The 24428-nt window shown below is 56.8% G+C and overlaps 3 protein-coding genes across 6 annotated transcripts; 1 reads left to right on the top strand and 2 right to left on the bottom strand.

Moving 5' to 3' along the window:
- Positions 1-186: 186 nt before the first annotated feature.
- Positions 187-14896, bottom strand: VDR (vitamin D receptor). Its single transcript, XM_066207351.1, has 10 exons — positions 14874-14896; positions 13822-13876; positions 8119-8269; positions 5989-6119; positions 3047-3231; positions 2816-2939; positions 2537-2708; positions 1996-2147; positions 1567-1683; positions 187-1299 (listed from the first exon to the last, which is right to left on the bottom strand). Exons 3-10 carry the CDS (start codon positions 8265-8267, stop codon positions 1040-1042), a joined length of 1290 nt encoding a protein of 429 aa, XP_066063448.1. The 5' UTR covers positions 8268-8269; positions 13822-13876; positions 14874-14896; the 3' UTR covers positions 187-1039.
- A 144-nt stretch (positions 14897-15040) lies between these two features.
- LOC136303707 (uncharacterized PE-PGRS family protein PE_PGRS20-like) lies at positions 15041-16892 on the bottom strand. Its single transcript, XM_066207288.1, has 2 exons — positions 16881-16892; positions 15041-16225 (listed from the first exon to the last, which is right to left on the bottom strand). The coding sequence occupies exons 1-2, from the start codon at positions 16890-16892 to the stop codon at positions 15041-15043; spliced, it is 1197 nt and encodes a 398-aa protein (XP_066063385.1).
- A 1936-nt stretch (positions 16893-18828) lies between these two features.
- On the top strand, positions 18829-23043 carry TMEM106C (transmembrane protein 106C). 4 transcript variants are annotated; one of them, XM_066207361.1, is made up of 8 exons: positions 18829-18910; positions 20050-20305; positions 20410-20473; positions 20842-21001; positions 21082-21222; positions 21367-21416; positions 21665-21718; positions 22054-23043. In XM_066207361.1, exons 2-8 carry the CDS (start codon positions 20113-20115, stop codon positions 22175-22177), a joined length of 786 nt encoding a protein of 261 aa, XP_066063458.1. In that variant the 5' UTR covers positions 18829-18910; positions 20050-20112; the 3' UTR covers positions 22178-23043. The 4 variants fall into 4 exon arrangements, with proteins under 4 accessions (XP_066063458.1, XP_066063462.1, XP_066063459.1 ...); XM_066207365.1 differs by having other exon boundaries at positions 22451-23043; XM_066207362.1 differs by having other exon boundaries at positions 20054-20305.
- The last annotated feature ends 1385 nt before the right edge of the window (positions 23044-24428 follow it).

Genomic DNA, 24428 nt, shown 5'->3' on the forward strand with positions numbered 1-24428 from the left:
GCATGCGCGTGCGGGGGCGGTCCGAGGCGGCGGTTGGGTGTTGCGAGCGCCGTCTGGCGGCCGGGACCGGGAACATGCGGGGCCGGACCGGGACACGGGGACAGGGACACCGGGCCAGCTGCACCCACCTCTGGGACAGACACACACGGTCCTGCACAGCCCCCTGGAGACCCAGGGATGGCCAGAGACACAGGGATGGACACACACGGTGGCCGGACACATAAGCCTGGGGCTGAGTTGATTTGCCCAAGCAGGAGTTTATTGGCCAGAGCCAGGGACCCTCTGGACACTGGGAACCTTCCGGCCATTGGTCATGGCCCGGGGGGGGCTGAGATGGCTCTTCCCAGGGGTCTGGAGCCCCCCAGCTCCCAAATCCAGCTCCCAAATCTTCCCAGGGTTTGCTCCGGGTGGGAACAAGGGCCTGGAGCTGCCTCCAGAACATTGCAGGGGGAGGAAGCCAAGCTGAAATTGGGGTCCCTGTCCCAGCCCAGGGGTCATCACCCCATCCCCCAGAGGGGTCCAGCCCCAAAGTGGGGGTGTCTCCTGGAGATCCCCCTGCCCCCCATTTCCAGGGAGTGCAAACAAAGCTCATCCTGATCTTCCCTTTGAGGGTCGAGAACAAAATTTCCCCTCTCGGGGCTTTCTCAGCTGCCTCTGGCTCATCCCAGTCCGGTGGCAGCAGCACACGGGATGTGTGGGAGCTGAGGGGACATCGCCCATGGCACCTGCTGGCCGGGATTTGGGCCCAAGGGTGCTGTGGGATTTCGGGGGGAGCAGAGCACGGCACGCACAGCGGCACCCCGAGTTCATCTCCCGGCACTTCCCCTTCCCAGCGTTCGGAAAAAGAAGGGATTCGAGGCAGCCCGGCCCCGAAACCTCCACGGAGAGCTGCACCGGCTGGCGGGGAAGCTGCTCCTGGAAGGCGAAAATCCCGAGCAGCGATGCCAAGCCCCAAGCCCTGCTCCTCCCGGCACAACCGGGGCTGGCTTCTCCCTTCTCCCGAGGCACCCAGGGCCGCTTTTCTCCGCGGGCCCGGCCCTCAGGAGATCTCGTTGCCGAACACCTCGAGCACCAGCGGCGTGAGCTGCATGCTGTGCTCGGGCTGGAAGGACAGGCAGCGGTACTGCCGCGAGTGCTCCTCGTTCAGGCTGCGCAGGTCCGCCAGCTTCTGGATCATCTTGGCGTAGAGCAGGCGGCTGCCGGGCGGCGGGTGCCGGGCGCGGATGTAGCTCTGCAGCACCTCCGAGAGCCGCTCCTGCAGAGCCTCCACCCGCAGCGGCTCCCGCACGCCCGGCCGGTCTGCGGAAAGCGGCTGGGCTGAGGGCATCCCCTCCCTGCCCTGGGCTTTGGGGTCATTCCCTGCCTTTTATCCTTTAATAGGGTTTGGGCTGAGTCCCTCCCTTTTGTCCCTGTTTGGGGTGATTCCCTCCCTTTGGTGGCTTTTTAGGGCCAGCCATGCTCAGAGTTGGTTTTTTTTTTTCCCCCTCCCTTTTGTGGGTTTTTAGGATTTGGGTTTTCCCCCTCCCCTCTGAGGGTTTTTAGGGTTTAGGGTGGGCTTGTCCCTACCTGGGGACAGGATGCAGATGGCCATGAGCAGCACATGCTCCTCCTCGTGCAGGTTCAGCTTCTTCAGCCCCACTTGGAATTTCACCAGCGGCTCCAGCAGGTCCATGCTGTGCCCGGCTGTGGAGAGAACGGAGCCTCAGGGGGGCTCTGGAAAAGGCTCTTTTCCTCTGGAAGGGGATTTTTCCCTTTGCAAAGGGACTTGTTTCCTCTAGAAGGGGATATTTTTGGACGCATTGGGGTGGCTCTGGGGCCATTAAGGTGACACTGGAGACACTGAGGTGCCACTGCAGACCTTAAGGTGCCGCTTGTCAGCCCCCAGAGCTCGGGGCAGGACCCAGCCCCTTTCTCAGCACAACACCAGGTGCAGAGGGAAGGCCCAACAGGGGGAGAATCACGGAATTTGGGGATTTGGGGCAGGGATTCCCTTACCCTGGGTGACATCGCTGACCCTGTACTTGAAGTCGCTGCTGCCGCAGGTCCAGGACATGTCCTCGAGGGTGAAGGACTGGTTGGAGCGCAGCATGATCACCTCGATGGCGCTGCACTTGAGCAGCACGATCTGGTCCTCTGCAGACAGGTCCCTGCAAGAGGATTTGCCCTCTGGACGGGGATCGGGATGCTCAGGGGGCAGAGGGGACACAGGACAGGGCCAGGAGGAGATGCCAACCCCCAGGGTGGTGCTCCCTCCCCAGCAATTCCCGTTCCAGGGGTTTCTTCGGGTGTGTTTTTGCCCCAAATCTTGGAGTGAACAGACCCTGAGGCCCCTCACGAGCCCCTGGAGTGCTGCAGGAGCTCTGGGTGTCGCCCTGATGGAATCTGTGTGTGTTTTCCAGAACGCTGGGAAAAGAGGAGAAGCCCAGGGAGGGGGAGAGACAGAAAACAGCTGGGAAGGGGAAACAGGGAAGGGTGTGAAGGGCAGCACGAGATTCCCAGGAGTGGGAAACACCGGATTTGGGATCCAAGGCCTCACCTGAAGCCCGGGATCATCTTGGCAAAGCCGATGACCTTCTGGATGCTGTAGCTGACCAGGTCGGCCAGGTGTGGCAGCATGGAGAGCTGAGAGAACTCCAGGTTCATGGAGGAGCTCTCGTCCTGCTCCTCCGGCAGCACCAGGCTGGGAAACGGCGGCGGCTCCACGGAATCTGCACAGAGGAAACGCTCTGAGGGGACCCCGGGGGGGTTGGCACCGAAATGAGCCCCCACAGGAGCTCCCAATGCCAGTTTGGGGCCAGGAGGAACTGGGGCACACCTGGGAATGTGCTGAAGGCCTCGGAGCCGAAGAGATCCGAGGAATCCTCCGAGGACAGGTCCTGGGTGAGCAGGGACGAGGATTTTGTGGCCCCTCTGCTGCTGGGGTGGCTCCTCACGGGGGGCTGGGGGAGAAAACAGAGAGAACTCCCTGAAGAGCGGGGCTGGCAGAAGGATTTGTGGATTTTGCAGGGGGAATTTGAGGCATAAAAGAGATTTTTGGGGTCAGTACCCGAAATTTGGTGAAGTCAGCGTAGGTGGGGTCGTAGGTTTTGCGATGGGCCTCGAGGAGGATGTCGATGACTTTCTGCTGCTCCTCTGAGAGTTTGGGTTTGAGGCTTTCCCTCAGCGCTTCCTCCTCCTTCCTCTTCAGGATCATCTCCCGCTTCCTCTGCACCTCCTCGTCGGTCAGGATGACTGGGAAAGAAAAAGGGGCGGAATCAGGGATTGGAACGACCCCTGGATGCCACACCCAGCCCCTGGAAAATCGCTTTTTCCCCCTACAGCCCCTTGGCCCCGGTTTCCTGCTGCGCCCAGGAGGTTTCTGGGGCTCTTAGGGGAGGCTCTGGGGGCACCGAGGCCGTGCCAGCCCTGCCCCTGCCCGCTCTGCTCCCCCCCGTTTGCTCGGCGCTCTCAAATCCCGATCCCAAACCCTTTGGGGCCGCTGGGTTCACCGGGCTCCGGCTCCTCTCGGCTCCCAGCTGTCCCCAGGGGTGTCCAGCGCTGCTTCAGGGCAGTTTCAATCTGATTTTTAAGGTCAAGGCACAGCCAAAGCTCCCCCGCCCTCGGGGTTGGAGATTTATGGCTTTTATTGGGGTGGCGGCGCTCGGCAGCGGCCAAAGGTTGGGCTCCACACAAGGCTGGGCCTGTTTATTTAGGGAAAAGGAGCAGCCAGCAGCAGTTTGGGCTCAAATCTTCACTTTTTTATCAACTCCAAGCCCCGAGCAGCCTCCGAGGGGCTGTAAGGGAAGAAAAGCACCAGGGAGCTGCACAAACCTCTGGGGTCACAACTGCCGAGAGCGCAGGGTGGGACAGACCCCCTAAAACCAGGAGTTCCCTTTCCTCAGCCCTTTCTCCAGGGACTGGAGACCTCCCCAAGGGCTGGTTTTGAATTCCCTGGGTGCAGGGACCCGATGCTGGGAGAGTCAAGGTGGAATTCAGGGCGAGAGGTCGGCGGGAGGAGCTCGAGGCACGGAACCCTCGGCCTCCCCTGCTCCTTTGGCCAAGGGCAATTTTCCGTTCTCCGCTTTCCATTTTCCAGCCTTGCACAATCTCACGGGGGCCCGGGACATCTCAGAAGGGGCCGAGAGGTCGTTCCCACCTCCACCATTGGCAGCTCCGCGGATGCTTGCGGAGGAAAATCAGGATTTTGCCACTCCCCCGTCCCAGTTTCTATCACCAAAAACATCAGGTCCACACGGGCACTGCCTGCTCTGGGTCACCCGTCCCTGGCCCTGCACCAAGAGCAGCAGCTGCGAAAAGTCCGCGGAGAAGGATTTTTAGGGAAGGATCCAAGGGAGCCCCAACATCCCTGAGTGACAGGCGCCCCTCCCTCAGCTCCAAGCAGCTGGAAGAAGGCAGGGAAGGGGTAATCCCACATTTTCTGTCCGCCCAGCAGGTGGGAAAGGCCCCATTTCCCAGCCCATGCCCCAGGGGCCAGACCCTGGCTGAGACCTGCCCTCCCCCAGAGTGACAAGGGCAGGATTCCCAAATCCCGAGGCCTGGAGGGGGATTTTCTCTGCCTGCCTCCCCCTGGCCTGCCCTGTTTGTCCCCCGACAGGCAGAAAACCACAAATATTTGCCCAAGCGGCAGCTCGGGGCTGGCACCTCCTCCCTGCCAGGGCCTGGCTCTGGGCTTTGGCTCTTCGGGGTCACAATCCTCGCACCGGACAAACCCCAAATCCCAGTGGTGGGGAAGGGTCTGCCTGGGTCAGAGCCCAGATTGACCCCAGCACGAGGCTCTGCCCTGCTCCTCTTCCTCCTCATCCCACATTCCCAGCCCTGCATCCCAGCACCCTGTGGAAAACAAGGCGTCAAAACCTTCCCAATTCCCCTTTTCCACCTAAAAATAACCCCAACCCTCCGTCCTCGCTCGTTTTTCCTGCAGCAAAGTCCATTTTTAGCTATTTTTAGCCTCTCTGGGTCAGTTTTGGTTAATCCAGGCAGGATTTGCTAACGGGGCTGTTTACACGTTAACTCCTGTGGGCAAAACATGGAGAAAACCTGGAGAAACCCCTCCGGAATTGCTGCCCAGGGACTTTCCAGCCCTTCCTCGGTAATTAATTGATTGCTGGTACAAATTAAAGCACTTCCCTCACTGGGGGCTCCTCAAAAACCAGGGACAGCTCCTCAGAATTTGGGGACAGCCACTGTGGGGTGTGGCCTTTCCCTCCCTCATCAACCTGCCAATCCCAAAGAATAAAATCCAGGGATTTCCATCAGGATCATGGATAATTTGAGATTTTTTCCCTCACAAACACCTCTAAATTCTGATTTTCTGGAGGCCCTGGGGTGACATCAGGCTCTGTTTGTGCCCTGTTTAGCACCTCAGGGAAAGGACCTTGCTTCCATATCCCGGATTTCCAGCTCCATGGACACCCTGGCCACAATCTCCCAGCAGAAAATGTTTGGTTGGAGCTCTCCAGGAGCACCCAGCTCCTCCCCAGCACCTCAAACATGTTTTATTTTTAAAAGCCACTTATCTCTAAATACACCAGGAGAAAACAAACATTTAGGCCACATTTGTGTGTTTGGACTGGGCTTAAAAACCGCTTTAATTCCCTCTGCTGTTGACTTAAGTCCCTGCTTTATCCCACATGGAAAAAAGACTCGGAAAAAAAAAAAAATCCCAGAGGGAGAAGAGGAAAACCCAACCCGGCTCCACGGGGATGGGGAAGCTCATCCAGCTCTCCCTGCGGAGCATGGAAAATGCTGGAAAAGGGGATTTGCAGAGCCACTGGGAGCCACAGAGCTGATTTTCCTCAAAACCCCAGGCAGAGCCATGAGAAAACAACTCCTGGCTGGTCAGCAATCATTACACCAGCTCCTCTCAATCATTACCCGCCGCTTGCCCTGCCCTTTGCATCCCCCCGGGACGGTCCCAGGGCCGTGGAAAAGGGACAGACACGGCCCCTGGAGCGTTCCCAGGGTCATTCCCGGGAGCTGGACACTCACATTCCTTCATCATCCCAATGTCCACGCAGCGCTTGAGCCGGCAGGCCTGGCAGTGCCGCCGGTTGTCCTTGGTGATGTGGCAGTCCCCGTTGAAGGGACAGGTGAACATGGCCTTCCTCTTCATGCTCCTCCTGAAAAAGGGCAGGAAAAGGGGAAAAAAAAAAAAAATCCCTTTTTGGGCTGAATTCCCACTGTTTTGGCTGATGCTGCAAACATCAGTTGAGCTGGGAGCTTCGGGAAAATTTCCCACGGGGAAACATCCGAGGGGTTCGGCCACGGGTTAATCCCAAAATGGTTTTGGGGGAAAATGACCTTAAACCCGGCTTGAGCCCCTTCCACTAAACCAGGCTGCTCTAGGCTCAGCCCAGCCTGCTGGCTCTAAGAAGGTTTTTGGGTCTAAACAAGGATTTTTGAGGCCAGGAGCATGGAAGGATTGCAGAGAAAACCCCCCCGGCGGCAAAACAACCCCGAGCTGGGGCCGTGCGGTTTAAACCCCGCCGCCCTGAGCCCGGCTCTGCTGGCAGAACTGGCCCGAGCACATTTTGGGTGTGCAGGGAGAGGAATTCTCGCTGCAGGACACGGAGAAAGGAGCCTGAAAATGACAGCCCTGAGCTGCAGCGAAACCACAGCGGAATGGGAACGTGGAGCCACCGGGACAAAGGGCCAGGGCCAAAATAATCCAGGGAAAAAGGGTCAGAGCCAAAACCTTCCAAGGAAAAATGCTCAGAGCCAGAATTTCCAAGGAAAAAGGGTCAGAACCTTCCAGGACAAGGGGTCGGAGCCAAAACCTTCCAAGGAAAAAGGGTCAGAACCTTGCAGGAAAAAAGGGCAGAGCCACAATTTTCCCAGGAAAAAGGGGGGAAAGATGGGATATTGGGAAGAAATTCCTCCCTGTGAGGCCCTGAAAATAGAACTCCCAGAAAAGCTGTGGCTGCCCCATCCCTGGAAGTGTTCAAGGCTAATCTCAGAGGAAAAAAAAAGGGTAAAAAAAATCGAATCAGGGTAAAAAATATTAAATAGGGGTAAAATATATCAAATATGGGTAAGAAAAATGTTTAAAATTGGTAAAAATCAAATCTGGGTAAAAATCTGCGAGATTTCCTCTGGCTGCAGCCCCAGGAATTCAAAGGTGATTTTAGAAAGGGACATGTAAAGAACGTGGCTTCACTCTGCCTTTACCTGCCCGGAACTTGGGATTTTCGGGAATTCATCCCAGAAAAATGGATGGCAGGGCCCTGTTTTCCCCCATTCCTCCAAAACCTTTGGAATTTTACATGTTTCCAATGGGGACAAACAATTCCAGCACTTGGAATTCTGTCCTGGACACCCCAAAATTCCCAATTTTGGTGCATGAAAAGCTCCTTTTTTTTCCCCCACAAAAACCCAGGGAAAGGCCGGGAATGCACAAACAACGACGTCTTGGAGCAGGGAAAAACATTCCCAGGGCTCGGGACGGGCCAAAATTCCAGGTTTGGAGGGAAAATTGCAGCTTGGGTGGCTCCAGAGGCTCCCAGGGTGACACTGGAGCTGGGCTGGGCTGGAATTCCGTGGAAACCTTCCTGAGCCGCCCATTCCCAGGCGGATTTGGGATCCCAGGGGCCAAAAATAGAGGATTCCATGCCTCCTTCCCAGCCTGGAATGAGGGAAGTGCACTGGGAGGCGGGGTGGGCTCCAGGGGGGAGTGGGGATGGGGGCAGAATTCCCAGGGTGACACAGAATTCCCAAGGGGGGATGGCAGAATTCCCGGGAAATGCTGGATTTCAGGAAGAGCTGCTCCAGGGGATCCCCTGCCCTTCCTCATCCCCCAGTGCCAGAGTTTTGTGAGGACATTTTAGGGCTTTTTGGCTTGGGAAAAATCCCAATTTGTGACCCCGGGGGAGCTTTCCCACACCCCTCCCTTTTCCTGGAGCACTGCAAGGCTCTCAGATCCATGAAAAACCCTGGGAAAGTGGGGAAAAAACATCCCAAGGTTCCAAACTCACGAAAAATCAACCATTTCCCCCCTGCCCCTTAAACCATGGGAATACAGCACCACCCGGAATTCCGGGCCCGTTTCGGGATCCCACTGGACTCCCATTGGGACTCCCAAGTTTTTTTGGGATGGGGGCATTCCCAGGGATCCGGGCACACCTGAAGAAGCCCTTGCAGCCCTCGCAGGTCATGGCGTTGAAGTGGAAGCCGGTGGCTTTGTCCCCGCAGACGCCGCAGATCCTGGACACGTTCCGCTCGGAATCTCCGGTGGGATCCACCAGGGAGGTGCTGGAAGCACCCGGATCCATGGCTGGGAGGGGGAAAAAAGCCTGGGATTTGTCACAAAAGTTTGGGACTTTTAATTCCACCTGATCTGGGGCAAAATCGGGGGTTTAGTCCTAAAACTATCCCTAAAATTCAGGACTTTTCCTTGGATTCCCTCTGAGTTGGGCAAGGAATTTTTGTTCCCATTGGCTCTGGGCATTAAAAACACCAAAAAAAAAAAAAATCCAGGTTTTGGGATTCTGGAATGCTGGGAAAGCTCTGGGATTGGGAGAGGCTTATTAATTAATTAATTAATGCCTCACTAATGAGGCAAAACAACCCCAAGGCTCCTTAAAAATTCCTGTGCCTCTGGAATGATTTTCCTTTATAAAAAGGGAGAAAAAGTGTTTTTTTTCCCATTCCAAACCCACCCATCCCCAAATTCCAGTGGTGCCTTTAAATCCATTAAAATCCCAATTCAGTAATTCCCTCGTTTGCGGGGCTGTTCTCCAGGGACTCCTGAGGGGGATTTTGAGTGGATTTTGGGGCTTTCCCAGGAATTCCCTGGGACAGCATTCCCAGCTCCCCTCTCCCATCATTTCCAACCAAAGCCTGGATTTTCACCTTCATTCCTTTAATTCCTCTGGAATTTTGCTTTCATTTGGATTTTTCCAGCCGAGCCTCGGGGTTGGGCCGGAGGATCCCCGGGGACCCCTTCCCATATTTTGCGGAGATCCCGTGGAATCATGTCCCCAAGCCACCCATCCCAAACAAAGAACTCCCAAAACCCCACAGGAGCTGCTCCACTGGGACACTCCAGCTAAATAAAAATCCCAGGAAAAGCGGGAGAGGGAAGGGGTGAAAGTTTCCCAACGGATTAGGAGCAAAGAGCAGGGACAGACTCAACACCCCAGGAATTCCAGCTGGGAAAAACGAGCCCAGCAACTCCAGAGCTCCCTGCCCTGGCGCAGGAGAGAACTCTGGGATGAGGATTTTGGGATCCACAGATGCCGGATTTCCCTCTATCCCATAAAAAACTGAGAATATTTAAACCCTTGGATTGCCATTCCCTGTATTCCAAACACATCCCACTGCTCCTTTTAAAGGGGAGAATCCAACTGAGCTGAGCTTTTCCAGGGATTTTTCCCAAAAAAGATCCCTCCAGCACCACTGTGGTCACTCCATGGAAAAGCTTTCCCCCTTTTCCAAGGAAAAACTCCAAAAAATCCAGGAATGGGAATTTTCCCCACAGAATCTCCCCTGGTGCCCCCCAAACCCTTCCTGGATTTCCTCCTCCCACCCCAAATCCTCCCCTTTGCTCCTTTATTTCCCAATCCCTAATTCCAGCCTGTCCAAGGAATTCTTCCTCTCATATTCCCAAAAAACCCCGGGAAGGCCGACAGGCAGAGGCTGCCCCTGCTTGTGGCAAATTCCGGAACTCCTCCGGAGCTTCTCCCTGGATTTCGAAATATTCCCAAACAGGTTCTGGCTCTGTCACCTTCCGGAGAGAGAGAAAACCACCCCGGGAAAACACAATTCCCAGGAATTTTCAACATAGATTTTTTTTTTTTTCCCCCACCTCCAGCCTCTCCTGGGCTTTTTCTGCTCCAGAGGGAGCAAAATTCCAGCAAAACGCCTCTGAAATCTGCCCCGAAAAGAGGGACTGGGGAGAGGAGCCGGAATTTGGGGGATTTCAACCTTAATTCCCTAGATCGGAGCAAGGATTATCGGAAGTTGCTGGGACAGCACTCCTGGGAAGGGATTTTAGGGAAAATTCCTCATGCAGACGGTGGCCAAGCAGTGGAAAAGCTTCCCAGGGAATGGGCAGGGCCCTGAGGCTGCCAGAGCCGGCAAATTTACGGAAAACACTCTTGGATATTTGGGATTTTTGTGTCCGGTGCAGGGCCAGGACTGGGACTGGATGATCCCAACTGGATTTTCCAGGATTCCAGCTCCTCCCTGCAGGGAAGAGTCCGGAATCCAAGGCCTTGGGATCCCACGTGGGATCGGGGTCTTTCCAGGCCACGGCCCTGCCCCCCAATAAATCCATTTCCCAACATTCCCGGGGGGTAAAGGCCAATTCCCAAGCACATTCCCAGCAGGAGAAACCCCACGGATTTGGCTGAGGGGGATTTTTTGGTGTGGGATGTCCAAAATCCGCCCCAAATTCCCTCCCAATATCCAGTGACAGGAGTGAAAGGCCCATCCCCGTGTGGGAGTGCAAAATCTGAGCCTGGAAATGCCAAATTCTGGGCAAAAAGGGCCCGAAATTCAGTGTATCCTGGATTTCCTTCCAGCGAGATATTTCCAATTTTAGGCAGAAAAAACCCTGATTGAAGTCATGGAATCCCTGATATTACCCCCAAACCAGGAATACTTGCAGCCCCAAGGCCTCCCCAAAAAACTCCAGTGTCCCTAAAAGCCTCCAGGGACACAAACCCAACCCAGTGCCTGTTAAACCTTCCTGGAAATTGTGACATTTCCTTGGAAAAGGACTTTTGGGTGGGATGACAGCCCCCTCTGCTGCTCAGAGACCCCAAACCAGGTAATGGGGAGGGCGGCAAGGACGAGCCGGAGCCCAAATCCCGGGTTTTCCCACCTGTCTGGACAAGCCAGGAGGAAAATTCCAACAGATCCCAGCACGTGTCGGGCCTGGCCCTGCCCTGCTCCTTCCCTGGCAATTCTCCTGCTGCTGGAGCTGCTCAGAAATTGAGGGAAATTCTGCTTTTCCCCTTCCCCAGAAGGGATTGTGGAGCCCAGGACTCCCCCAGGCACAGGAATTGCAACATAACGCCAGGAGAAAATGGGAAAAGACTGCAAAATTCCAGAAAAACTGTGCTGGGAAGGGCTCTCCCTATGGAAAAATTCCCAAGGCAGAGGTGGAAGGGCAGCACCAGCCTCACACTGTGGAATTAAATCCTCTTTTTGTGCTGGAAAGAGCCCCGGGAAGGTGTGGAGCCACACAAGTGATTCCCAGCTGCGGCGATTCCCAGGAAATCTGGGATTTGCTGTCCCCTCCCGGGGCCACCCAGGTGAGCCAGGGGACGTGTCCCGGGCTAAAAATAGAGCTGGGAGTAGTCAGGCTCCCGAGGAGGGGATTTCTGGAGATGGGAGGGACTTCTTGGGAGCAGGGATCGTTTTTAGGGAGCCCTCTGGGGCAGCAGGGACAGGAGGGCCCAAGTCCCCGTCCCTTCCCTGGGCTGTGCCTGGAGGAAAAGAGAATTTTCACACAGAATTTTCCAGCTCCCCTGGAGCAGGAAAAGGAGCCTTTCGAGGCCCCAAATCTCCGTCCATTCCCTATCCCTGGGATGTGCCTGGTGGAGAAGGGAATTCTCATTCCCCAGAACCTCGACTTGCCCAAGGAAGGAGGAGGAGGAGGAGGAGGAGGAGGAGGAGTGGGAATGATGCAGCGTCCAGAGCTGTTGCAGCCTGGAATTGGGAAATTGGAGCAGCAGCCACGCCTGGGGCATGGAGAAGGTGGGAAAACCCTCAGGAAACGGCCCAAACTCTTCCAGAGAAAAAAACAGGAAGGCTTCACGTGCCAAAAATCCCCTTTTCCACCCAGTTTGCCTCTGGGAAGCAAGAGGATGCTCAGAAATGGCCCCAGGAAAGAAGAAGCCCACCCCAGTGTCGCTGTCCCCTGCCCAGGAGAACCTGGAGCGGCTTCTGGGATTCCTGGGAATGAGGAAACAGCTTTGGATGTGCAGATAAAGGTTCCACGTGTTGTTTTCCACTACTTTTATGAGTGAAAATTGTGAAATCGCAGCAGCAGTCACACCTGGAGCATGGAGAGGGTGGGAAAACCCTCAGGAAACAGCTCAAACTTTCCCAGAAAAAGGCTGGAAAGACCAAAAATCCTTTTTTTTTTTTTTTTTTTTTTTTTTTACCCAATTTGCCTCCAGCAAAACCCTCTGGGAAGCAGGAACACACTCAGTAATCGCTCCAGAAAATGAGAATCCCTCCCCAGTGTCACTGTCCCCCTGCCCAGGAGAACCTGGAGCAGCTCCTGGGATTCCTGGGAATGAGGAAACGCCTTTGGATGCCCGGATAAAAAATCCCAGGTGCTGTTTTCCACCCCTTTTTCCGTTTATTAGCGGCGAAAAAGGGCGAGGGTTGAGCTGATAAGGGCCGAGATAAGAGAAATGGGCCCGAGGAGGAGCTGAGTCAGCAGAGGCTGGAGATGAAGTGTCAGCACCGGGGGTGGCACCGGCAACATCCTGGCAGTGCCACCCCGGCAGATTTTTGTTCCATTCACGCCTCAGGTTAATCTTCATTTCCCTCAATTTTTCCTCCCCTGCTTTCCCCATATTTTTTCCTGGATTTTTGCTCCTCTCACCCCTCACTTTCCCCATCGGCTCCCTGAATTCCGTTTTTTAATTTTTTTGATTCCCAGCTCCGTTTCCAGTCCCACTCTTCTCCTTTTTAGGCGCCTATTCTCACCCCTGCCCACCTCTAACTGGGATTTTCCCTCTCAGTCCCTGACAATTCCAGAATTTCCCCTCAGGGAGCTCAGACCAGGCCGGCTCTGCTTTGGCTCGGCCACAGGAGGTTAAAAATTATTCCCTGGAACAGGATTAGCTATTAAATGGGAAAAAAACCCTGGATTTTCCATTTATTCCTCCCTAAACACAGCGGGATTCAGGGAAACATCCCCTAGCCACGACCCCAGGCATGTTTTTACCTGGGAAAAATCTGATTTTGGGGATTTTTGTTATTGCTGGGACATCTCAGTCCTGATCTGGTCACACCCTGGAGATCTGGGGCAGACATCTCCCATCATCCTCATCATCATCTGCATCATCATATCCCAGATTTTCCTTGCTCCAGTATTCCAGAGGGAACCCAACCTCACCCTGGCATTTTTTCCCTTTATTTCATCCTATTTCCACCAGGTCCAGCCCTACCCTGGGTCCTTAAAAACTTTATCTAACTTCATTTAAGCCGTTTTTGCTACCCCTTGCTTTCCCCATATTTTCCCGGGATTTTTTCTGTCCTCAGACCTTGGGGTTTCACCATTTCCCTGGATTTCTTTCCATTTTCCAGTTTAATCTTAGTTTCCCTGGATTTTCCTCCTCTCACTGCCCGATTTCCCTGGACATCTTAATGTCTAGGGATTCTTGCTCCCCTTGATTTCCCCATAATTTCACTGATTTTTCCTCTCCCTTCCCTGGGTTAAACCCCGATTTTCCTGGGTTTAAACCCCGATTTTCCGGGATTTTTGCTCTGCTCACACCTTGCTTTCCCTATCACCTCCCTGGATTTTTGCTGCCCTTGGTTTGCCCGGATTCTTCTCCCCTCTTCCCTGTGTTTAACCGCAATTTCCCGGGATTTTCGTGTCCCGCCGTGGCCGCGGCTCCTTCCCCGAGCCGGAGGAAGATGAGTCACGGGCGGCTCCGGGGGAGGAGGAGGAGACGCCGCAAAAACGTCGCTTCTCCCGAAAACCTCTTTCCGAGAAAAAAACCCCCAACTTCTCTCAAAGCTCCAGCCTTGAAAAGGAGAGGAATGAGCGGCTCAGCCGCCTCTGCCGGCCCCAAAAACTCTTTTGGGGTGCCCAGGGGAGGATTCCCCCAATTCCTGTGCGTAAAAAACCCCCTGTACCTTGATTTTCCTGGCGCTGGCGCGGCTCGGGATCGCTCCAAAATACGGGAAGGCTCTGGGGAATTAAAAAGGAAGGTGATTAATGCCGTGTCGGGGGGCTCAGCCCCCCAAAATCCCTGAATTGGGACCTTGAACGTGGGTTTAAATGGAGCACTTATTCACGAGAGCAGCCAGAAACCCTAAATTCACCTTACAGGAAACTCTGTAGTCACATAAACACCCCCACAGCACCCAGGAACCCTAAAATCACCTTATAGAAAACCTTAAAATCACATTAACACCCCCAGGAATTCCCCGTGATCGAAGGGCCCCCAAAAAGGGGGAGCCCCAGAGTGGGGAGGACAGCGGTGCCTTTCCGGGATGTGGGGACGCCCCGGAGCACCCCAAAACTCCCGTGTGAACTCAAATTGCTGGGGGCGGCCGGGGCTGAGACTGGACAGTCCCAGACCCCCCGAAAACCAGGAGGCGCCCCCAGAACGGGACGGGAACACCCCCAACCCTAAGGGGGTCCTAACTCCGGCAGGGAAAGCCCCGAGAGCCCCCAGCCGAGGGGGGACACGAGGGGCCAGGGCGTCTCACAGGGAACCCCAGCTCCCTCCCGGGGCACCGGGGGCTCAGACACACACGGGACGCCCAAACCAGCAACGGAACACCGCGAGCCCAAACCAGGAAGCGCCGCGGAGCCTCAGCGCCCGCGCCGTGCCCCTCCTGCCGGCGGGGACACGCCGGGAACACGCCGTGCCCGCGTCCCTTCACCCCCGGGGTCCCCCCACAGCCCCCGCGTCCCGGATCCCCCGGGAAGAGCCGCCCCCGGTCCGCCCGCAGCGGGCACCCCCCGCGTCCCGGGGAGCGCCGGAGTCACGGCGGGCGCTGAGAAGGGCTTGGCATGGCCCCGGTGTCCCCGTGCCCGGCGGTGTCCCCGTGCCCGGCGGTGTCCCCGTGCCCGGCGGTGTCCCCGTGCCCGGCGGTGTCCCCGTGCCCGGCGGTGTCCCCGTGCCCGGCGGTGTCCCCGTGCCCGGCGGTGTCCCCGTGCCCGGCGGTGTCCCCGGTACCTGAGCCCGGCCCCGCTGCCGCCCCCGCCCCGTACGCTGCCGCCTTTTGACGGGAGCCGGCGCCCCCGGCCCCGCCCCCTCGGCGCCCCGCCCCGTCCCGCCAATGCCAGCGCGGCACCGCCTTGGCCCCACCCACACGCGACAAAAAAGGCCAGGGATGGGCGTGGTCATGCCGGAGGGGGCGGGGCGAGGAACTGCACGTGGCCTGCCCCCCTCTTCAGGATGCGGGGTCTTCCCCAGACCCCGCTGACCACCCGGACCCCGCTGACCACCGGCCCCCGCTGACCACCGGCCCCCGATGACCACCGGCCCCCGATGACCACCCGGACCCCGCTGAGCACCGGCCCCCGCTGACCACCCGGACCCCGCTGACTACCCGGACCCCGATGACCACCGGTCCCCGCTGACCACCGGCCCCCGCTGACCACCGGCCCCCGATGACCACCGGCCCCCGATGACCACCCGGACCCCGCTGAGCACCGGCCCCCGCTGACCACCCGGACCCCGCTGACTACCCGGACCCCGATGACCACCCGGACCCCGCTGACCACCGGCCCCCGCTGACCACCGGCCCCCGATGACCACCGGCCCCCGATGACCACCCGGACCCCGCTGAGCACCGGCCCCCGCTGACCACCCGGACCCCGCTGACTACCCGGACCCCGATGACCACCGGTCCCCGCTGACCACCGGTCCCCGCTGACCACCGGCCCCCGATGACCACCCGGACCCCGCTGAGCACCGGCCCCCGCTGACCACCCGGACCCCGCTGACCACCGGCCCCCGCTGACCACCGGCCCCCGATGACCACCCGGACCCCGCTGACCACCCGGACCCCGCTGACCACCGGCCCCCGATGACCACCGGCCCCCGATGACCACCCGGACCCCGCTGAGCACCGGCCCCCGCTGACCACCCGGACCCCGCTGACTACCCGGACCCCGATGACCACCGGCCCCCGCTGACCACCGGCCCCCGCTGACCACCCGGCCCCCGCTGACCACCGGCCCCCGCTGACCACCGGCCCCCGCTGACCACCGGCCCCCGCTGGCCGCCCGCTGCCCACCCGCCTCCTCTGCCCACCCGTTCTTTGCCGCCCAGTCGATCCCGCTGCCCACCCGGCCCCCTCTCCCACACTCTCGGGGTACCAGCGCCCGGCGCTTTGGGGGCTGCCACCCCTCCAGAAAGTCCGGTGGGCTCGGGCAGCCGATCCAGCTCCCAGTGAGTGCCCAGTGCTGTACCGGGTCAGGACAAACGTCACCAGTACCAGAGTGCCACCCACAGCTCTCCTGGCCCTTTGCAGGGTCCAGCGGCTCCCGTTGTCCCCACAGAGCTCTGAGGGCGATCCGAGTCTGGGGGCACGCAGGACACCAGGATTTGGCTGCTCCTGAGGGATCTGAGAGTGTTTGGGACAGAGCAATAAGCGACGTCGACCATCCAAAATCCCGGTATTGGTGACTTGGAATGTGGGATTTTGGGCTGAGCCAGCTCAGCACAACCCAACGCAGGGATGCTCCATTGCCTGGGCACGCTGTACCCCCTACCTAAATAAACCCCGGATATTCGGCAATTTCCCCCTTTCAATCCTCAAACACCCACCCGGGATGCAACCACCTGCAACGCCGAATAAAGCAGCGAGAAGCGCTCCCAGAAAACCTCTGCTGCTGCTCCCAGGGTTTATCGGGTGTCCCCTAACCCAAAATCCCGGGAACAAACAAGCCCCCGGCGCAGCAGAGCCCCCGCAGCCGCGGGCACCGGGTTCAGCAGCCGCGGTTTGCGTGGGGAAAACGCTTCGAAATCGCCTTTAAATTGATTTAATGAGGCCGAGGAGGAGAAAACAACGTCTGGGAAGAAATGGGAGCTCATCAGAGACAATTTCGTGGTGCAGAAGGATTTCGGGTGGGTGGGGAGTGGTGGAAGTTGCTCATCCCCATGCCGGTGTTTTTGGGATCGTAGCGCTTTCCGTGCCAAAAAAAAGTCCCAAAATCTCTCAATGCTTTTCCCCACTGACAGCGCCATGCACCAAAGCAGCGTGACGCATTTTCCACACAAATTTGCCATCGATCCCACCTTTTTTCCACCGGGAATTTGTGCCCCCCGAGCTCTGGGGGAAGTTTGTGGCCGAGGATGATTTGAATTCTCCCCCTCTCTCCTGATTTCCTGCTGCTTTTCTGCCCTCCATCCATCCGGCACGAGGGGTTTGGGGCCAAATCCCGGCTCTGCTCCGCACCCCCAGGACAGCCGTGACGTGCAGGGGTTCGGGAGGGTTTCATTCCTGCATGGAATTTAATGAGCTGCGGTTTTTGTGCCGCTCCAGCCTGGACAAAGGGATCGGCGGGGCTGGGAGAGGAGTAGGAGGAGGAGGATGGCTCAGGGATGTGGAGCGGCAGGAATCGGGATCCCCAGGTCGTCATGGAATGGTTTAGGGTTGGAAGGGACCTTGAGGGTCGTCATTCTCATCCCTGCAGTGGTCCCTGCACGGGGCTTGGAGCCACCTGGGAGGGCGGCAGGTGTGGGATAAACGGGGCTGGATGAGCTCGAAGGCCCCTCCGAAAAAATCCCGCGATTCCGAGGGACACACGGAAAAGCGGGAAAAAACCCCAGTCCGATATTTCCCTGCTCTTGGAGCAGCGATCCCTCATCCCGGAGCTCCTCCCGGGATGACTCCGGACTCGCCCCATCCCGGGAGAGCGGAGATTTCCCGGGAATCCCACATGGTGATTGGAAAAGGGCTTTCCCCCCTTTCCGCCCATTCCTGCTGGGTTTGGGGACAGAAACAACCTGCTTAAAAAAAAAGGGATCAAACGCAGGACGCGACAGGAGCCGAGGGGAGGCTGCGGGGGGGATCTTTGGTTTCCTCCCTGCTCTGGGAATTCTCTGCGGGGTCCCGCAGCGCATTCCAAGGGACTGGCAGGGATTTCCCCTTACTCAGTCCCTCTCCCTGCTCCTTATCCAGACCTTCCTTAGGATGCCACAACCCCCGGGAAGGCGCAGGAAGGAGCCGGGGCAAGGAAGGTGAGCCGGGAATTCTCCCCTCGCCTGGAATTTCGCTCCTGGGAAGGAGAGAAGAAATGATCCGTAAAATTTCCATGGGATACGGCACCCGGGCAGGAGGTGCCCCTAGAGCTCGCAAAATATTTAAATTTTGCCGTGAATTTTATTTTGATGGTTTGGGTGATTGGAAAAGGGTGGGATTTCGTTTTCCATCGATTTTTCACTCGGGTGCAGTGGGGAAAAATCCCACTGAAGGAATTTTTTGAAGGAAAAGGGACCCGGGAGCTGTCGGGGCTGGGGCGGGGGGTGGTTTGGAGGGGGGCGTGTGGGAGGGAATGGCCTGGGGGAGATTTTTCCTAGAAGCTGAGCGCTGCTGGAGGTGATACTGGGCTGGACTGGGATGGGTGGGCTCGGACTGGTGTGGCGCCGCTCCGTGCTGGGAGCAGGGCTCTCACAATGGTGCGGCACGAGTCTCTACCGGTGTGACGGGGCTCATACTGGGACAGGGATCCCCAAACTGGGGGTTGTGAGCTCCAGACTGGTTCGAGCCCCCCCCGCCGCCCTCACCCGCGCGCATGCACACCCTGCACGGGGCGCCGCCGCTCTGCGCACGCGCACGGTCTACGTCGCGTCACGCCCTGCCACGCCCTACCACGCCCAACCGGAACTACGGGTTGCTTCTACGCGTGCGCTACACTGGCCGCGCCCATCACATGCAAATGAAGGGTGGGGTCACTGGCCCCACCCCGATAATTGGCGCGCGCCCTTTGGGTGGAGGGATGGGGCGTGGTTCGCTAAACCCCGCCCGTCCCCCCGTAACGTGATGCGGCAGCCGATGGGCGTTGTCTGAGTAACCCCGCCCATCCTACGACGCACTAATGGGCAGGGCCCCATTCTGCTCCGCCCACCTCTGGCTCGCACCGTTGCCATAGAGACGGCGGCTGCGCGCGGGAACGGGGGCGGGGCTGCGGCTGCGGCGAGCCCGGGGCGCGCGCTCGTGGCGGGAGAGGGGCGCCCTCTGCCGGAGAGCGCTGAGGGAAAGGGTCCGTGGGGGGGGTCTCTGAGGGCAGGGGTCTCTGAGGGCAGGGGTCTCTGAGGGCGGAGGTCTCTGAGGATGGGGGTCTGTGAAGGGGAAGATCCTGAGGGCAGGAGTCTCTGAGGGCAGGGGTCTGTGAGGATGGGGGTCTGTGAAGGGGAAGATCCTGAGGGCAGGAGTCTCTGAGGGCAGGGGTCTCTGAGGATGGGGGTCTGTGAAGGGGAAGATCCTGAGGGCAGGAGTCTCTGAGGGCAGGGGTCTGTGAGGATGGGGGTCTGTGAAGGGGAAGATCCTGAGGGCAGGGGTCTCTGAGGGCAGGGGTCTCTGAGGGTGGGGGTCTGTGAAGGGGAAGATCCTGAGGGCAGGGGTCTCTGAGGGCAGGGGTCTCTGAGGATGGGGGTCTGTGAAGGGGAAGATCCTGAGGGCAGGAGTCTCTGAGGGCGGGGGTCTGTGAGGATGGGGGTCTGTGAAGGGGAAGATCCTGAGGGCAGGAGTCTCTGAGGGCAGGGGTCTCTGAGGGCAGGGGTCTCCGAGGGCAGGGGTCTCTGAGGGTGGGGGTCTGTGAAGGGGAAGATCCTGAGGGCAGGGGTCTCTGAGGGCAGGGGTCTCTGAGGGTGGGGGTCTGTGAAGGGGAAGATCCTGAGGGCAGGAGTCTCTGAGGGCAGGGGTCTCTGAGGATGGGGGTCTGTGAAGGGGAAGATCCTGAGGGCAGGGGTCTCTGAGGGTGGGGGTCTGTGAAGGGGAAGATCCTGAGGGCAGGGGTCTCTGAGGGTGGGGGTCTGTGAAGGGGAAGATCCTGAGGGCAGGGGTCTCTGAGGGAAAGAGGTCTTCACGGTGGGGTTAATGGGGGAGTGGTCCTTGAGGATGAGGGAGTCTCTGGGGTGGGGGTTTCGGGGCTCTGTTCCTCTCGTGGGGTCTCAGGGACTCTGGGGCGTTCCTGAGCCCCAGACCTGTTTCTTGGGGTGGGGCTGCCTGAGGAGGTGCTGCTCTCAGTGGAGGAGCACTGGGTTTCCTGGGGCTGGAAATGAAGCCCATCAAGGTGTCCCTTTCTCCAGGGAAGCCCCTTCTGGATGGGGGCACTTTGTAGTGGCTTTGGGACCCCTGAGAGGGGCACTGTAACTTAAAAAAGGCTTAAAAACCTCTTAGACAGCCTTGAGCTGCTCCTGCCACCTCTCTGAGGTGACACAACCGTGCCCATCGGCCGCCACCATGGGCCCTGTGCGTTCCCGGTCTGCCGTCAGCGCTGCCCCGGGCCGGAGGAAGGCCGAGGATGAGGAGGATGAGGATTTATTGGCCAGCCAGGAGCCCGTGGAGGACATGGCCAAGATTCCCTACATGGAATTCGCAGGCCAGGAGAGCGTTACCTGTCCCACCTGCCAAGGCACTGGCTGCATCCCCACAGGTAGCTGCTCCTCTGGGGCCTAAACACCCCAAAAACCAGCTCTAAACAGAAAAAAAATAAAAAAGTCCTTGTTTCATGTGTTGTTCTCATTTTTGTCTTCCCAGAGCAGGTGAATGAGTTGGTGGCTCTGATCCCCTACAGTGACCAACGGCTTCGTCCTCAGAGAACGTAAGGGAGGAGTTCTTTTATCACTTATTGCTGCATTTAGGGATTGTTTTCACCCTCCAAAAAATAGGATTTAAAGCGCGATTGCAAATATTTCTATTGTGGACACCACGATCCCTCTCCCACCGTCCATCCCCTCTCTTGAGTTTTGGCAGCAACTGTAAAAAAACCCCAAAAATGCTGCTTTGGTTGCTCATTACCCAACCCCAAATATGTAAAGGGAGGATTTTGAGCCATTTTGATATTAAAAATGTGACAGCAGCTCTTGGGTGCCTCTTCCAAGGAAACCAAACAGGGGGTGGGATTTTTGAGGATCTGAATCTCGCAGAGGAGGTGAAGAATTTAATTTTTTTTTTTTTTTTTCCCCCTAGGAAACTCTATGTGCTGCTCTCAGTGCTGCTCTGCCTGCTGCTGTCCGGCCTGGGGGTTTTCTTCCTGTTCCCCCACTCGGTGCTGGTGGACGATGATGGCATCAAAGTGGTCCAGGTGTGGTTTGACAGGAAAAACTCCGCTGTCCTCCTGGCCATCACGGTAAATTCTGTGTGGATTTGGGAAAATAAATCACATGGGGAATGAGCCAGCAAGGTCAGGGCTGTTTTTGTCCCCTCCAGGCCACCCTGAGGATCAGGAATTCCAACTTCTACTCGGTGGCAGTGAGCAGCCTGAGCAGCCAGGTGCAGTACATGAACACCGTGGTGGGCAGCCAGCAGCTCACAAACATCTCCAGCATCCAGCCCTTGAGGGACAAACTGGTACTGACTGGGAGTTCTGGGAACTGCACCTCAGGGTTTCAGTGTCCAGTGGCCACAGCAGCTTTTGCTCTGTCTACTCACTCAAAAATGGGGTTGAAGGGTGATTAAACTGCACTGAAATCTGATTTTTCCGCTCCGTTGCAGGTGAATTTCACCGTGAAGGCAGAGCTGAGTGGATCCCTGTCCTATGTCTAGTAAGGATTTACTGTTCCTTGGAGATACCTGGGGGAGGGTGAGGGCTGGAGCTGCTTTGATTAAAATTTGGGGAATGAATCTGGAAAGCACTCGCTTTTCCTGCTCAATTCCTTTGCCAGAAATTTTCTCAAGGTGCTGCAAGATGGTTTTGTTAACACCAAAGTGAAAAATACCAGCAGGAGCTGCCAAACCCCCCCAAATTCCTCAAGTTTTTCACTTGCTGACCAATTTCCTTGATCTTTTCCAGTTTTTTCTGCACTTTGCCCAAGGTGAAGGTCCACAACATTGTGATCCTCATGAGGTGGGTGCTGCTCCTGCTTTGGGTTCCTGGAGCCTTTTCCCACTTTAAAGATTCTGTTCTGTGATTCCTGAATCCCGAGGGAATTCCAGCCACCGATTTGGGCTCCAGGGAGAAAATCCTGCTTGGATTTTCCCCAGATTCCCCTCAAATCCACCTCAGGGTCAGGTTTTAATCCAGCCCAGGGGGTTAAATATAGGGTGGAGCGCACAGCTCCCCTCCAGAGGCTGCAATTCCCGCTTTTTCACCAAAACCCGCAGGAATTTGGGTTTTTTTTGAGGAAAAGAGGAGTCGTGTGATGAATACAAAGCTGCTGGGTTGTCCCTTTGCCCTGCCAGGACCTCGGTGAAGCTGTCCTACATCGGCCACAGCACGCAGAGCACCCTGGAGACCTTCCACTACCTGGACTGCAGCTCCAACTCCACGGCCCCGCTGCCCCCCCTGGCCCGGGGGGCTCCTTGAGGGGCACAAAGGGCCCTGAAGGCCCGTCAGACTGGCAGCAGAGGGACCAGGAGTGGCTCTGAGGGGACAAACCTGGCAGCTCTGGGGCCCTGCTGGGGCTTCCTCCTTCCCTTTTCTTTTGGGGAAGGAATCTGGAACTTTCCCTCCTGAGTTAAAGGGGCTGAAATCCCAAAGATTCATGGCGGTTTGCACCTGTTCGGGAAGCTTGGCACTGTCAGGGTGTTTTGGGGTAAATGGATTTAATTTTTAGAGTAGACGAATTTATTTTTTCAGGGGGAAATGAATTTATTTTCCTGCTCAGTGGTGGCAGCACCTCAGGACCCCAAAAAAGGGACAGTTCCCACCAGGACTGTGCCTCTGTTACAGCCTGGAAGGAGGCAAAGGAACGCAAATCTTTGGAATGAACTTTTTCCTCCTTTTTCCCCCTGAGGCTCCGACCCCTTTGGCATCCAGAAGCTCTTCCCTGGGGTTTGAAATCCGGGAATTTGCTGGTTTTTGTGCTCCACTTCCCAAAGCAGCAGGGATTGGAGAGGGTTCTGTGGGAGGCTGGGATTCCAAGGCCTCCCTGCCGGGAGCTGGACATTCCTGCCCGCCGCTATCCCGAGGAAAATCCAGCTGCCAGCTCTCCCCCGCAGCCCTTTGGCATTTTGCCCCCTTTTGGGAGGTTTTATTCTGGAATTTCAGCCCTCGTTTCCCATGGGATTCAGGAGCCGGGCACAGCTACAGGTGAGGGAATCCTTCCTCAGTAGAAAATTTTCTGGATTTTTGCGTGGCAGTGACACAAAATCCACACTCGGCTCCATTTTCCAACAGGAGATTCTTGCCTGGGCAGCGTTTTTAGAGCTGAATCCTTCATTAAACCTGGTTTGGACATTTCCCTGTTCTGTCCTTTATTTTTTGTTTTTAGGGAAAAGCTCTGGATTTGTCCTAAATCCAGTCCTCTGCTGGGATTGCTTCTGTGGTGTTTTTTGCCCCCAAATCCCTGTTTTGCTGATGGATTCCCACATAATCCCAGAATGGGTTGGGAGGGATGCTAAAGCTCATCCCATTCCACCTCCCACCATCCCAGGGGTGGGGAATCCTCTGGGATTTCCATCCCGGGGTCTCCCTTCCCTCATGGGGAGGAATTCCTTCCCCAAATCCCACCCAAACCTCCAGATCCCCACTCCCCGTGTCCTGTCCTTCTGTCCTTTGTCCGAAATCCATCCCCAGCTCTCCTGGAAGGTCACCCTGGAGCCTTCCCTTCTCTGGGCTGAAAAATCCCATTTTTCCCAGCCCTTCCCAGGATTTTTTTGGGGGAAAGTGAGGGGGGGGGGAAAACTCAACCAGGTGCCCATTCCCAAGTGGGACCAGTGCCCAGAATCTCAATCCCAAATCTCCTTCCTGGGTGACCCAAAACTTGTCCCACAAATCCCCCAATTGCCACTGAGTTTTCATATTTTTTTTTTTTAAGGTAAAGGAAGAAATCCCAATCTTCGCTTTTCCTCCGTTTTCTTCCCCTCCTGGCTGGGATCCATCCTGATTTTCTGGGGGTCTCCCTGCACTCCTTTTCCCCTCTCATCCCACTTTTCCAAGCATCCTGGAGGGTTTTTTTGGGGGGCTGCCCCCAGCAGGGACCCCCGAATTTGCTGCTTGGCTGCGCCAGGAGGGGGAATGTTTGACCCCAAACCCTTTGTGCAGAGCCCCCATCATTAGGAGAGCCTCCTAAAGGGCGTTTTTGGGTGGAAAATCCTCTTTAATCCCCCAATCCTCCTTAATGAATTTCCCCTGCCAATGTTTTGGTGCTTGGCCACGACTGGCAGCTGCTGTGCTTGAAGCTGGGAGGGTTTAAAACTCAAATTCTGCCCCCAAATAGCTTTTTTAAAGCTGTCTTTCAAAATATTTTCTAGTTATAATTTCTCCAAGCGAATTTTTGCCATCCACAGAGGCAAAAAGAGGAGCTTTGACCCAAAAGAATTGGGAAGAAACTCAGGAATTCCTCACCTAGAAGCTGCCTGGGGCCTCCTGCATGAGAAACCTGAGCAGGTTTGGGGCTCTTCGGGGTCACTGGGCTGATTTCATCAAGATCATTTAAAAAAAAAAATCCCATTTCTGAGCTTTTTGCCTGTAATGAACAGCCTGGTGAGGAGAGGAATTTCCATACGGGATTTTTTATGGCACAGCAAGAGGGGAGGACCACAGAGTCTCCCACTTCCAGTGCTGCAAAACAGCCCAAAATTGAGTTTTTGCATGTAAAAACCAGGATAAAATC

Source organism: Chamaea fasciata, unplaced genomic scaffold (genome assembly GCF_029207755.1).
Source record: "Chamaea fasciata isolate MVZ Bird 193981 ecotype frontalis unplaced genomic scaffold, bChaFas1.0.hap1 SCAF_41, whole genome shotgun sequence".
Lineage (NCBI taxonomy): Eukaryota > Metazoa > Chordata > Aves > Passeriformes > Sylviidae > Chamaea > Chamaea fasciata.

Bases quoted from the DNA above. Each gene is read 5' to 3' on its own strand.
- VDR (XM_066207351.1), bottom strand. From the start codon at position 8,267: ATGGATCCGGGTGCTTCCAGCACCTCCCTGGTGGATCCCACCGGAGAT. The intron at 3,232-5,988 runs GTGAGTGTCCAG...TTTCTTTCCCAG, and splicing joins CATTGGGATGATGAAGGAAT to TCATCCTGACCGACGAGGAG. The intron at 1,684-1,995 runs GTAAGGGAATCC...TTCTCTCCACAG, and splicing joins GGTCAGCGATGTCACCCAGG to CCGGGCACAGCATGGACCTG.
- TMEM106C (XM_066207361.1), top strand. From the start codon at position 20,113: ATGGGCCCTGTGCGTTCCCGGTCTGCCGTCAGCGCTGCCCCGGGCCGG. The intron at 20,306-20,409 runs GTAGCTGCTCCT...TTGTCTTCCCAG, and splicing joins CACTGGCTGCATCCCCACAG to AGCAGGTGAATGAGTTGGTG. The intron at 21,223-21,366 runs GTACTGACTGGG...GCTCCGTTGCAG, and splicing joins AGCCCTTGAGGGACAAACTG to GTGAATTTCACCGTGAAGGC.